At 34.2% G+C, this 14,385-nt stretch overlaps 1 protein-coding gene, 2 non-coding genes and 1 pseudogene across 4 annotated transcripts; 2 read left to right on the top strand and 2 right to left on the bottom strand.

Moving 5' to 3' along the window:
- Window position 1: 1 nt before the first annotated feature.
- madf-5 (Alcohol dehydrogenase transcription factor myb/sant-like protein) lies at window positions 2-2,948 on the bottom strand. The gene is made up of 4 exons (NM_064627.6): window positions 2,616-2,948; window positions 1,370-2,075; window positions 654-755; window positions 2-599 (listed from the first exon to the last, which is right to left on the bottom strand). Exons 1-4 carry the CDS (start codon window positions 2,915-2,917, stop codon window positions 438-440), a joined length of 1,272 nt encoding a protein of 423 aa, NP_497028.1. The 5' UTR covers window positions 2,918-2,948; the 3' UTR covers window positions 2-437.
- On the top strand, window positions 2,154-2,346 carry C01G12.15. Its single transcript, NR_051916.1, has one exon. It is a non-coding gene; the product is annotated as an Unclassified non-coding RNA C01G12.15 (non-coding RNA).
- Window positions 2,949-4,637: 1,689 nt separating the features above from the next.
- C01G12.14 lies at window positions 4,638-4,723 on the bottom strand. The gene has a single exon (NR_051915.1). It is a non-coding gene; the product is annotated as an Unclassified non-coding RNA C01G12.14 (non-coding RNA).
- A 7,828-nt stretch (window positions 4,724-12,551) lies between these two features.
- C01G12.12 lies at window positions 12,552-14,349 on the top strand (annotated as a pseudogene). Its single transcript has 5 exons — window positions 12,552-12,608; window positions 12,729-12,794; window positions 13,362-13,774; window positions 13,822-13,947; window positions 13,999-14,349. Coding segments are annotated over exons 1-5 (1,013 nt in total).
- Window positions 14,350-14,385: the final 36 nt, after the last annotated feature.

Here is a 14,385-nt window from a genome sequence, read left to right as displayed (position 1 = left end):
AAAAATACACGTTTATTATAAAAAAATCGTGGTACAAAAATATACAGGCAAGATGATGGTGTTTGTAGAGACTAATTTCAAAAAATAAAAAAAATGCTGAAATTATGGAGGGAACAAAAGAAAAGTGAAAGAATTGCGCACTGACTAGACCGACGGGGAGTGAGAATACACTAAAAACTAGTTTTTGAACATTTTTCGTTTTCTACATTTAATAAAATGAGGAGAGCACCAATAAGAAAACACAAAATAGATATTTTGAAAAATAAAGGAAGTGTTTTTTCAATGTTACAGTAGCCTACCAGAATTTAGGTCTCGACACGAAAATAAATTATGCGCCTTTTAAACCGATCAGGCATATTTTTGCATTTTAGCTTGAAGGCGCAAATCATTTTTTCGTGGGGGGGGGGACCCATATACTACAAACAAAAGACTAATTTTCAAGCCGTTGGAATTTCATTTGCCGTTGGCTCAACTGCGCAATCTTCATCGTGCTCTCCGGTTGGACTATGTGCTGATGGACTGCTACAAGAGTCATCATTGTCTACAATATGGTGGGTGTCATCGGTTTCGTCCAGTAGTGACATTATTTGGTGACGGACCTGAAAAAAGTTGGAGTCTGAACTTGTTGAATATATCTGAAAACAATCTCTCACCTTTTTCCGTTTTTTCGGGTCCATTTTCTTAAGCTTCAACCCAATTATCCGGCTGTACAATAAATCCTCATCATTGAGCCATTCAAGAGCAACCCGACCGACCTGGAAAAAAGTTATATTATTCTAGAAATTCTTTCTTAAAATTTCTAATGTAGGAACACGTTATAAATTTTTGAAATTTGCTGAGAAAAAATCCTAATTTTGGTAAGAAAATCCAGAAACTTCGATTTAAAAATCTCTTAAAACTTGAAATAAATATTTAAATTCGAAAAATTTTTTTTAACTAGAAACACTTAAAATGTTTCCGAATATATTTTTTTAATAAAAATTAAATTTTAATAATCTAGAAAGTAATTAAATGTAATTCAGAAAACCAAAAAAAAATTCTGAAAATTATACACTTCAACCTTCAAAAAATCATTCCGAAAAGTTCATTAAAAAATTTTTTAACTTTAACATTTTTTCTTGAAAATCACTAAATTTTCCGAAAAAAGGTAACATTAAAAAAAACAGAACTAAATCCGAAGTTTCCAAGAATTCAGCAAACTATTTTCAATCGCATCTAATATTTTTTACAAAAAATCTAGAATTTTTTTTTAATTTAAGAAAGTTTCAGAGAAATTATTTTAAAAAAATCAAAAATCTCCAAAAAATCCAGGAAAATCACGATCCTTCCGAAAAAAATTTTTTTTACCAAATGTTCCAAACCCGCTCACCTGTTGCAAATGATATCTCATAACATTATCCGCAGTCTGCTGCCTATGCCTATTCCTCGCCGCCTCTTTATAAGGATGGAAGTGGCTCGTAGTGGACGCGGTTGGCGGTGGTGTTGAAGGTCGGAGCGGCGGGATCGCTGCCTCCTCGGATTTCCTGGCTCCATTGAGCATTGAACTCATCCCAGTGAGCTGTGCAGCAAGATGGTGTGCAAATCTAGCCTGATTCGCTGCTATGAGGGACTCCACTGATGGTTTCTGTGGGGTCTGTTGGACCTGCTGGACCTGTTGAGCCTGCTGAGTCTGCTGTTGGCTCTGAGCACTTATAGCCTCCTTGAGCATCGCCATAGCTTCGGATTGACTTTTCACCTTTTCTGGGCCATCTTCCTCTACTTCATCTTCATCTTTTATTTTAAGATCTTCCTCCTCATCTCCATCCCCATCAACTCCATCTAGATTTCCATCGAGACTTTGAGTTCCAGATTCATCATTTTCAATTTCAGGGGATATACTGTCCAATCGTTGGGCGGTTTGTGCAAGTAGTCGGTCTAAAACCGAAGATTCGAGTGCTGGATCACTATCATCATCTTCCATCTCGTCTTTTATTGAATTTAAATTTGGAAAACCGAACCAGCTGAACGGTGTGCCTGATGGCTCATCAAAAGAGTCAGATTTACCAGTTTTTTTGCCTTCATCTGCTGCTTGACCACTGCAAAAAATAGACTTTGAAGATGAGAATTTTAACTTATAATCGCGGAGTTCTAAATTATTATTTTTTACTTTTCAGATTCTTTTTGATATATCTTGAATTAATTTTTTGTAGAAAATTTTAATTTTTTTTCAAAATATTAAATTTCGAATCGATCAGTTTTTTGTCGATAAATTGTTTTTTTTTTAATTTTTATAATTTTTAATTTAAGAAAAAAAAGAATTCTGGAATTTTAATTAAATGTTTTAGTATTTTTGAAGTTTTTTTTTGAATTTGATTTTATCTACAACTTTTGATTTTTTAATGAGATTTTTCAAATTTTTTTTTCTGAATTTTTGAAGTGTTAATTTAGACTCTTTAGATATATTTCAAATTAGGTGAACTTATTTTTTAAATTTCAGTTTTTTGTTTTGATATGCCTACAAACCAAAAATTTCGCGGTTTTTCAACAAAAAAATATTAGAAAAAATATTAAAAAATTAGCTTTGTGATGGCCAGAAAAAAACGAGTTGAAAAATAATTATGAAATTCAATTCTTACATATTATCCTTCAAAAACGGGTCCAACCACGATAATTGATTAAAATAACACCATCTAACAGGTGTCACAAATCCATTTTTAATTGCAATCTTTAATTCTTTCCGATATCGATCCCTCAGCTGCAACCATCGTTTCTTCGCAAACTCTGCCGCACAATTCGGGTCAATATTTTTGGCGATTGATTCCCAAAGTCGTTGACGTTCCATTGTGTCCCCGCTGCCACGTCGTGAATGATTATATAGGCACGGGTACTTACGAACCTCGTTTATCAGACGGGCGTTAAACGCCGGCTGGAAGGCCATCTGTTTGAGTGGATTTAAATTTAGAAGGGGTCTGAAACGGAAAAATTTGAGATTTTTAGAAAAAAAAGGCTAAGGGGAGTCAGAAGCTGGGATAATCTAGAAATGGAAAAAAGGAAATAAGACATAAGAATATATATATATATATACATATATCCGTTTTTTGTTTCAAATGTTGAATTATTTTTGAAAATTATTCTTTTAACTATTTTAATTTGGAGAAATGTAGAAAAAATTGTGTAATTAAAGGGAAATTTTAAAATATTCATATTAAAAAATTGTTAATTTTTGTTTAAAACATTTTCAAAAGATTAATATTTGCAAAACCCAATTTTAAAAAATCTTAAAATTTCTAAAATCAACACAAAAAAATATTTTTTGAATTTTCAGTTAATGTTTTTTAAATCAAAATTTTTCTGAAATATTTCTGATAACAAAATATTGAAAACTGGTACTTTTAAAAAAGAGAATTTCAAAAAAATTTAAATCAAAACATTAATTTTGTCGAATGCCGAATTGTTTTTCAAAATCATTTTCAGATTTAAAAATTTTCTGGAAACTTTAAATTGTGAGATTTTTTAATAATCTAGATTATAACTTTCTGAAATTGCAGAAGGTTACGTTTTAGTACTTTAAAACAAAAATCTTTTTAAAAAAATATTTTAATTTTTTTGTCAGAAATTTAAGTAAATTTTGGCAATCTGCCAAAAAAATCTCTGTAGATCATGCAGAGGAATCTAGACACAAAAAGCCAAAAAGCCTGAGTGTGTACTACGACATGGTTAGTCTTCCAAAATGTAATAAAAAGTTTACACACTCTTTCGTGTCATTTCTCTCTTCTTCAATTCCATCTAAATCTCATGATAAACTACCGTAAGACACAATTGAAATGGTTTAGACTGAAAATCTAGGAGAACCGGTAGTATGTGTGGGTGGAGATGGAGTAGAAGAAGAAGGGGAAGAAGCTCTATGTTTTTTCCGGTGCAGGAAAATTGGAAAATTGGGGGATATTCGGTTTTTTATTTTGCTTTTAGTTGAAGCTTTAAGCGGAATTGGGAATGAAAATTAGAGGGAAATTGGTTGACGAAAGTTGCACAAAGTTGATGAAAATTGGTGATAGTATAGCGAAAGTTAAAATAGACTGAAATTGAACAAAAGTCTGCCAAAGATCTACCACAAGTTTGAGAAAAACGCAACTTCTTGAAAAACACTGGTGAAAATTGATGAAATTTTGGCGAAGGTTGGTCGGAGTTCGTAAAAACCTTGCGGGGATTGCTGAAAGTCTAGAAAAAATTAACAGAAGTTGGCAAACGTTGCTCAAAATGTCGAAGATCTGATAACAGTTGCAGAAAATTGTCGTAGATTCAGAAGAAGTTGTTTCTTGCCGAAAGTCTAGCGACAGTTCGCGAAAGTTGTTTTTAAAAAATATTGAAAGTATAGAAACAATTCAAAAAAGTTGGTCAAAAATTGAGCAGCAGTTTGGAACTATTGCAATTGCTTTTTGAAAGTTGACAAATGTCTAACGAAGGTTGGCGAAAGTTGGCAAAACTTTAGCAAAATCTGATAAAAAGGTATGGATTGTTGTAAAAATAGATAATTCGGGAAAAATGGAAAATGTCATTAAACACAATATCTCAGCAGGGGGTGGCTGGCTGACAATCTCCCCCGGTTAGGCTTCTCCTTCTTTTCTTCCCCCAACACAACCATCTTCATCTCCTTCAAACCGAATCATATCAGATAAGAAGCCGTTGATCCGCCCGAAAAAGGAAGGAAACGAACAAAATCCGGATTGCGGACATCCGAACTGAAGCTGGGGTAGGGGCAAAATAGTGTGGAGCAGCGATAGACGCAGAGGTGGTGGAGACCGGCGGAATGGGATGGCGGGGATCGAAGACGTTTAACACAACATTCGACTATGATAACACATTTTTAGAGTGATTTGATTTGATTTGTTTCTGTTTTTTCAGATTTCGGTTTGGGTATTCCGGATTTTTATGCTTTTAGGAGCAGGTGACCGCGAAAATAAAAATAAAAATCGGCCATGGCGTGACTTCAAAGTTTCAGAAAATTTTTAAAATTTCGGAATTAGAATTTACCTTCAAAATATCAAAGGAATTTCAGATACCTGCTCTTGGACCAAAGAAAAAAAATTAAGTATTTTAAAAAATTATAGAAAATGTGTTTGTGAAACTTTCGTAAACTTTCGTTCTTTTTTTGAGAATAAAAATTGTTTCCTAAATACTCAGAATTTGTTTAATTTTCTAGTTCTTTTCTAAACATAAACTTTTATTTAAAAAATTTCTAAAATTGGAGATTTTGTGAATTAAAAAAAATTATTCAAAAATTACCGATGTTTTGAGAAATGAAATTTCCTGTTATTTCAGTATTTATCAAAAGTGAAACTTTATAAAATTCCGGATAAAAATCCTTTAAAAATCGAAAATTCGATAGAAAGCTTGTAATTTTCTAATAAAAGTTTGAAAATTTCCAAAAAATATAAATACTAATTTTTTCAGAAAAACTGAAAGATTTATTTTTCAGCAAACTCTTTAAAAATTCAGACAAAAATCAGAAATGTTTCCCAAAATTCGAATTAAAATTAAATTAAAAAATTTTCCAAAAAATTCAATGCCTACGTGACTCCCTTGTCAGGAGGGAGGCGTCAAAAAACTCGAATGCAGTAAGTAAAGTTGGGAGAAAAATCGGGAAGGGGGTAACTGTCAAAGTTTGGTGAGCTCTCCTCCCTGTGCCGAGCCAGCTTTTTCGGTTGAAAACGAGCAAGAGAGCAGTAGCAGTATTCCTCTGTGTCTCTCAGAATTCCACACTCTCTAACTTAGTAACCAAGCTCCCCACGAGCTCTTACAGTAAATGGCAAACAATTGAAAAAGAAGGGGGAACGGAAAACCGGCGGTGCCGTTGGGGTTACGCAAACATTTGGTAAATAGTGAAGATTATTGTGGAGAATTTGAGGACATTGAGAAAAAAAATTGGTGAAAAGTAAACCTTAGACATTACAATGGGTCGTAGAGACAGTTTTTGAAAGAAATATGTTTGTGTGTGGTGAGAAGGTAAGTTGGGAAGAGTTCAGGAGGGAATTGAAGCGCTAAAGTTTTGAAATTTCTAATTTTCTTATTTAAAAAATTTCAGAAGAAAATTCTTACTAATCAGAATTTTTTAAATGGTTTTTTAATAAGACAAATCAAGACAAAATTTGATATCAAACTGGATTTGATTTTTTGAAAAAAAAATCAGTTACTTCAAAATTTGTTTTGCTTTTTTATAAAAAAAAATGTAGGAAATTCGAGGGCAAAAAAATGTTTGTTTAATTTTAATAAGTAAAAATTTTCAAAATTGAATTCTTACAATTAGAATTTTTTTCGAAATTTTTTGGTTGAGTTTTTAAAATAATGCCTCAGAAGTACAAAAATTTCAGAAACTTCAAAAATTTTAAATTTTCTAAAATTTTCCAAATATTTCAGCATGTTATTATAAGTTATCCAAATATCTCTATAACAAAAATAATTGTTTTCTAAAAAAGTCTGAAATGTTCAAATGTTTTGCACATTTTCCAAATAACTTTCAGAATTTTTAAAAATCTGAAATTTGTTTTAAATATGTAGAAAACTAGTGATTTTGAGTTCAACTGCATCTGTCTCAAATTGTCTGTTTTTTACTCACAATCAGAAAACCAAAATAATTGGAAAATGCTACTACAACCAAGAAAAATAGGTTTTATTTTCAAGAAAAAAGCTTCAAGACCCAAAACAAAACTGCTCAAAATCCTCAGATTTTACAAACTAAAAAAGTCTATCAGACCCCTGAATGTAAATTTTATAGCTCGGAGCACTTTTAGTGATGAGGTGAGGCATAAAAATCCTTCAAAACCCCAGTCTGTGTAAATTTTTGAAATTCTAAATTCCAAAAAAATGAATAAAAAAGTAAAACTAATATTCAAGAAGAGATTGAAAGAGAAAATCATGAAAATTGCGAAAACCGAGTGAATGCACAGACGACGACTTCGGAATTCCGGTCCGGCACTCATTTCTCTCTGCGCCTCCACGCCCCGCACACTGTTTCTCCCAGAACTCGCTGCGTCTCTCACCTCCGCTCACACACTCTCTCGACAACACTCGGTTGGCCGGATGACGGAGGCCCGGAAACGAGGACGGAGACGTGAAATCGAATGAAATTGGGTTGGACGTATATGGCAAAGCTGCAGCGGAAGATTCTTTGGGCGGAATGCCTTCCGGAGATGTAATTACCGTACCCCGCACCACCGCACGGAATCGGAGCAAAACTTCCGGACCGGAAACACTAGAGCTTGCCAAGTATTTGAATTTTATGCAGAACAGTTTTTCAATTCAAAATTTTTCAAAAACAGGTTTTTTAAAGACCCATCGGTTTGTAGAAAAAAAACCCTAAGAAGCTTTTGTAGAGAAGAACAACCGTAGCTCTTCAGAAAGCAAAACTACACAAAAATTGCTAACTGACAAAATATTGCAAATTCTAAGCTGCATATTTTGGTAGTCGACATTTTTTAAATAGCTCTAACGTCTGAGGAGCTGTAACTGTTTGAAAATTGCCAAAAAATTTATATTGGCACACGTTTTGTTTAAAGTTCAATATTTTATCTTTATTTTGATTTTAAATTAAGCAAATCAAAAATAAAACGATATTTTTCAATAAATAAATGAAGAGAGTGAGTAAAACGTTTTGTCAATTTGCTCTTCTGACAGAAATATTGCAAAATTTAGGGTTAATATTTTGTTTGTTGACAATTATTTATTAGTACTGAAGACTGCAGAGCTGTAAAAATCCCAACCAGCAAAAATTGGGAAAGTATGAGAAAGATATGAAATTAAAGGATGTAAAAAGGAGACGGGCCGTCTATGTCTCTTGAAAAACGGAAAAAGGCGATTGGATTTGGGTGCTAGGAGGTCCTGCCGGCTTTCCGGAAGCTTGTCGGCTTGCAGAGCTGGCTTGTGTGACGGGCGGTACCAGGGGACGTGTTGGAAATTCGTTAAACAATTAAGTTGTTGCAATATATTACTAAAAACGGGCGTAGCTAACCGTTAAAATTAGAATGACTTTGGAGCCATTGAAAATATTAAAAATGTCTACTGACAAAAATTTGAAGAATAATTATAATAATCACTTCCTAGGAATTTTTTTCAATGCTCCGCAAGCTTTAAAACTAGTGGTAGAAATTTTAAAAAATTATAGAAAAATCCAAAAAGTCGACCCGTCTATTTCACAGTAGCTTCACCAACAATCCGTTCTTAATTTGGAAAATGGAAACTAAATGGCCCCCTTACTAAAATTTTCTTCCGGGGTCCACACTTTATTCATTGGGGTCGTTACAAATGTTGCTTAAAGTTAGAGCCAAAAGTCTAAAATCAAATCACCAAATGTTTCTTATCAAAAAATTTCTAAATTCACCGACCGGTCAAGTCTTTCAGGTTTCCACTGATAACAAAGCTTCAAGCCAATTGTCCGGAAAAAGCGAAGAAACAATGGAAAGGGGGAATCGGTCACAGCAGCGGCGGCGGCAGCCGATAACCGAAACCGAAGCCGTTTTGGGATAAAGAGACACACTCTTTAGATATATCCGGTTTTTCCGAAGACGTGCTGAGACAGGGTGGAGATAGTGTGCGAGGTGAAGAGGTTTAGAGAAAAAGCAGGGGTAAGAAATCCGTAGAAGGGGGAAGAAGTGAGACATTCACTGATTAGCCTGATTTCCATCGGATAATTACTTATTTTGGGGGGGGGGGGTAGTCAAATTGCCGAAGTTTGATGGAAGTTGGCGAAAGTTGTCCAAAGTTGTCCAAAGTTGCAACAAATGGCTGAAAAAAGAAAGTTGCCGAAATAGATGCCAAACGTTGCCTAAATATGAAAAAAAAATTTTGAGTGTCGAAAGTTGGCGAAAGCTGCCGAAAGTTGCAGGGAAGTTGGCGAAAGTGGCCGAAAAAACCAGGAGATAAAAAATGACGTAATATGCCGGAAAGTTGGGGAAAGTTGGAAATTGATGGAAGTTGCAAAAAGATGTCGAAAGTTGGCGAAAGTTGCCAGAAAGTACCGAGCTAGGAGTCAGATGTTCTGAAAGCCGCTGAAATTTCCTAAAAATTGCCGGAAATTTCTGAAATTTTGCAGAGAAATATCATAATGTGCCAAAAGTCCAAAAGGGTCAAAAACTCCGAAGTTCAAACTTTAAAACCCAACTCAAGAATTGGCAACACTTCGGCAACGGTATGGCAACTTGGCCACATTCTTACAATTTTCCAAATGATCAAATTTTTAAAAGACGGATCACAAAGGGTACTGTTTAGGTAATCGCAATCAAAAAAAAACTACCGGCAACTTCTCGGCACCCATCTCTAATTAAGTAGGCGATAATGAGATAGTTGCGTGGAACACCAACAAAAAAAACGGACAGCCAATGTTCATAGGGGAAATTCTAATCGAAACCCGTTTGATGATCTCTCCCCCAGAAGAAGCTGAGAATGTTTTTGCCCATAAGGAACAAGTGGAACTACTCTTTCTGTGTTTTTGTTCTGAAGACCGTAACCGGACTGATCCTTCATGTTATTATTGGTTACTACTATAAGTGCTTAAATATGTGTATAAACGGATGATGAGAAGCATGTTGAAAGTGGTAGGGGCTGGAAATTTCTGGAATAATATTTGCTTTAAGTTAGAAAGTGTTCACAAAGTTTTTGTAGGGAGACCTATGCTTGGTCGGCTATATTAGTTCGAATTTTGAAGTTTTTAGCTCCTCACGACAACTTTCGCTAACTTTCACCAACTTCGTCAACTTCCGACAACGTTTTCCAACTTTCACCAACTTACTTTCGACAGTTTCCGGAAACTTCCGATGATCTCCGGCAACTTTCGGCAACTATTTCGGCAACTGTCCAAAACTTTTGGCAGCTCTCGGCAATGATATAAAGTGGAAGAATGGAAAATATTTTTTTTTTAAATGTTATTCAAGAAAAATCACGGCGTAAAAGGAAAACCTTTGCCGAAAAGTAATGGATGGAAAAATGCAGATTTCTACTTCATTCACTTTTTTCACAAAAGACCGCCCGTCGCCACCGGGGGTGGGGGTTCGGTTCCACGAAGGGGGAGACGATGAACCATTTACTATTGTTTTCTGAAATTGACTGAAATGGAAAACAAAGAGATGATTGTGCTGATACGGTGGTACACAACTGGAAAACTACTTGAAATTGCTGAAATTCCAGATGTTTTTTTTGGCTATTATCCGTTTTTTGATGCTCCGCCCATTTATTGGCTTTTGCCCAACTTTTTTTGGGAAAAAATTAAAGTAGAAGAATATATATTGGGATAAAATATAGAAAATTTAGAAGAATTTTTGCAAATATTTTTGCATATGTCACCGAAATTGGGCATATTTTACTTTGGCGCCAATGTATTCTTTTTTTAATTTGAGTTTTGCGCCAAGACTGGGTTTATTTTGAGATTTTTATTCTTATTTTCTTCAATTAACTTTAAACATGGTCTATAAAAAGTGAATTTTTTTTAAATAAAAACAGTTTTTAAGATTTTCAGATCATTTTTGTTTTGAAATGTAAATAAATGCTTCTTCTAAAGCAGATCCGGCAAATGGTCAAATTGCCGGAATTGAAAATATCCGGCAAATCGGCATATATGTAGCCGAAACTGAAAACTTCCCGCAAATCGGCAAATCGGCATATATGTAGCCGAAATTGAAAACTTCCCGCAAATCGGCTGGAATTGAAAATATCCGGCAAAACGGCAAATCGGCGAATCGGCAAATTGCCGGAATTGAAAATTTCCGGCAAATCGGCAAATCGGAAAATTTCCGGAATTGAATATTTCCGGCAAATCGACAAGCCGGCAATATTCCGATTGGCCAAATTTGTCGACAAAAAATTTGCCGAAGGGGAATTGTCGCCCACCGATGATATGTATCTTCCGTTTCGCTAAAAATGTGGGCAGCCATTTTTTTCGAAATTTCATCTGAATATTAAAAATCGCTATAAAATCACAACTGTGATTATTGCCCCTTCTATTTTTTCCGTGCCACAGTTTCGAAAAAATAAGAACAGTCTGATTTTTGTGCAGTTTCCAAAGCGAAAAATCACCAAAAATCACTCTAAAATAGTTTTTTAGATAATTTTTCAAACTCGGCCACCGATTTCACTTATTTCTCGGCCACTCAATGGCGTAATGGTTTGAACAAGACAAAACACTTTTCCTGAACGTTCCTTTTCCCCTATTGTTCGGACCCCTAAACTGGTTACGCACAGTGTGACCGAATGGTGAAGAAGCATCTGTTTTGATGTTTTTCCGATTAACATTGAATGGAAAAATAAGACAGTTGGTGGGGGAATTGCACTGTGCCTTTAAAGAAGGGGTACTGTAATTTTTCGAACTACTTTTAACTTTTTTATTCAAGTCAATTCTTTGATTAATTTTCTAACAGTTAACTTTTTTTAGAAATGCCACAAATTATCCAAAAGTTATTCACTTTTTTCAAGAAATTCCTGAATTTTTCAGTATCTCCCAGAAGTTTCTTGAAGATTCTAAAAATATCCAGAATTTTCTTAAAGTTACTCAAAGCAAAAAATTAAGTTTGGAATTTTCCGCCAAGACAATGTGTTTTGAAATTTACAAATTTAAACTTCGGCGAATTTTGTTAAAATCTTAACGTTCATTGCCTGCTAAAAAATATTCTGAAGGACAACAATCGATTTAATTTTTTTTTTTGAAAATCATGCATTTGTCTTGCAGTTATGGGTCTCGAAGCGAATAGGAAGACTAAACACTATACGATACTAACTATTTTTACAGTAATCATACAGTATCAGCACCACTACAGTACCCCCATATCCCTCCACGAACCTCAATTCAATATCACTTCAAAAGACGAATTGTCAATTTTTCCAACACTACCGTACTCCTGCAGTTTCCATGCAGTCTTTACTACAGTAGCTCTACAGTAATCCTACACTCCTTCTACAGTACTACACACTACAGTATCTCGACCACACCCCTTTATTAACTTCAACCCTATATCACTTCAGAAGACAAAAACTCAGTTTTTCTGAAACTATAATCATCCTACAGTACCCCAATCACATCTCTTTACTAACCCCACCCCAATATTCCTCCAAAAAACTTGAATGCAAAAAAAATTTTGTATTTAAACAAATATTATGACGTGCACGGAAAACTAAAGTAAAGGTATAGCTTTCTTAAGAACATAATAAAATGACAGGAACTTATTGAAAATGAACTATTTTTCAGCAGACTGTGCAATGCATTATAATCCAGATTATTCGTTGTAAATGTTTATCCAATTCGATTTAATATTTATCAATTTTATTTAATTTTGTTCCTTTGCGGTCTATTTTTTTTATTATTTTCGCAATAAATCACAATAAAATATTCTAAAATTCTACCGTACTCCTTTAAAGGCGCATATATATTTTGAAAAAAGTTTACAGACCTACTAGTCTTTAATTTATCCGTGTTTTTTTTTTTAATTTTTGTTTTTAATCGATATTGTTCTTCAGATTCACAAAGTTTGAATATGTTTTTTTCATTAATAAAAGATTTCTCTGAAAATATACATATGAAAACTATCGCACGGGGAGGCAAAGCTAACGTGGCCGCGAGAGCTGCGCCGGCTAGGCCACCGCCTCCTATGGTTAAGAATTTTGATCGAATAAACATTTTTAATTTGACTTATATGCTTATTTTTCTTTGTTTTTTCTTGTTTTTTCTTGTTTTTTCTTGTTACTACGTGGAATAAGCATAATGTTTTCAGCTAATCTACGCAAACCGCTTCGAAATTCGATGGATTAAACCGGACAAAGGCAAAAAACGTCGAAAAGTAAGTTATTATTCAAAATATCTCGAAAAAATATGGTACAATATTTCTGAAAACCTACTCAAATATGGAAAAATATGTGCTGATTCCGAATTTAAAAGTCTTGAATCTCAATCTCGCGTATTTCATATTTAGTTTCTCGATTTTAGTGAAAAATTCGAGAAATTCAGTGCAATTTCGAATTAAAAATTAAATTTTTCCAAAAATTATGGTACAATATTTCTGAAAACCCACTCAAATATAGAAAAATATATGCTGATTCTGAATTAAAAGTCTTGAACCTCAATTTCGCGTATTTCATATTTAGTTTCTCGATTTTAGTGAAAAATTCGAGAAATTCAGTGCAATTTCGAATTAAAATTTAATTTTTCCAAAAATTATGGTACAATATTTCTGAAAACCCACTCAAATATAGAAAAATATATGCTGATTCTGAATTAGTAACATTTGAAACTCAATCTCACGTATTTCATAATTTTTTTTTCGATTTTAATGAAAAATCTAGGAATTCAGTGCAATTTTCGATTTTTTTTTCAAAATATTTTCTCTTAATGTTTTTATAATTTCCAGATATTACGTTGTCGCTGCATTGGAAGATTTCAAGACAAAATTCGAAATAGATGCGAACAAGAAGAAGCTGTTCGAAGTATTAATAAGGAAGGTTAAGCAGCAATAAGTGCTCTTAAGGGCTCAAGTGCCGCAGAAGAAGCCAAAGAAAGTAGGACTGCAAGATCAACTGCTCAATCAGCCACTATTTGAGAAGAAACTACAAGTCAGATCGGTCCGAAGGCAATCAAAAGTTCCAAGCAGAAGAGGTGGAGCTCATGGAAGAGGTTGGAAAGCACAAGTCTGAAGTTCATGAAGCACTCGGCGATTTGGTGGATACAAGATGTGTGATCGAAAATTTCAAAAAAAAATCTGATCAAAATCTTTGAAGCAATTCCACTCAGCAACCAGAATATTGGATTCGTTTCCGAGGATAAGTATGTGGATTTTCTTTAAATTTGAAAATTTAGAAGTTGATTTTCAGGTGCAATGGTGAAGGAGCTTCAACATCGTTCAACGAGGAAGCCGTTTTCATGCCGTACCTGTTCAATTCCGTAAAAAAAAAGTTCGTCTTATTGCAAAGGAGCAAAACTTCGATGGAATTCTTGAGGTGTTACTTATTTTTTAATTTTTAAAAATTAAAAATTTCTAAATTTCCTAGAAATGCGACACGCTTCGTGAGAGGACCCTCGCTGAATTGGGAGCCCGACTCGTGGATCGAAAGTATCAAAACGTTGTGAAACTCTTCGATCGTGCCACGTTGCTCGGTAGCATGATCAAAAGGACGCCGAGAAGAAGTGATAGGATAAGGAGACGACTGCCAAGAAGATCAAGCCATGCTTGTTCTTTCTAATAATGTTCTTTATATTCCGTTCCTGTTCAGATTTTTTATTCCCCCTCCCCATTCGGTTAATGTTCTTCTCTCTCATTTCCTTGTTCAGCATATCTACTTAGTATCCCTCTCTGACGAGTTTTATATTGGTTTTCGAGACAATGAATGTTTTAAACGTTATATTGATGTTATTAAATGTGTTATTCAGTCAATCGG

This window comes from Caenorhabditis elegans, chromosome II, assembly GCF_000002985.6.
Source record: "Caenorhabditis elegans chromosome II".
NCBI lineage: Eukaryota > Metazoa > Nematoda > Chromadorea > Rhabditida > Rhabditidae > Caenorhabditis > Caenorhabditis elegans.
This window is presented reverse-complemented; position numbering and strand designations above follow the sequence as displayed.

Bases quoted from the DNA above. Each gene is read 5' to 3' on its own strand.
- madf-5 (NM_064627.6), bottom strand. From the start codon at position 2,917: ATGGCCTTCCAGCCGGCGTTTAACGCCCGTCTGATAAACGAGGTTCGT. The intron at 756-1,369 runs GTGAGCGGGTTT...ACTTTTTTCCAG, and splicing joins TGAGATATCATTTGCAACAG to GTCGGTCGGGTTGCTCTTGA. The intron at 600-653 runs GTGAGAGATTGT...AACTTTTTTCAG, and splicing joins ACCCGAAAAAACGGAAAAAG to GTCCGTCACCAAATAATGTC.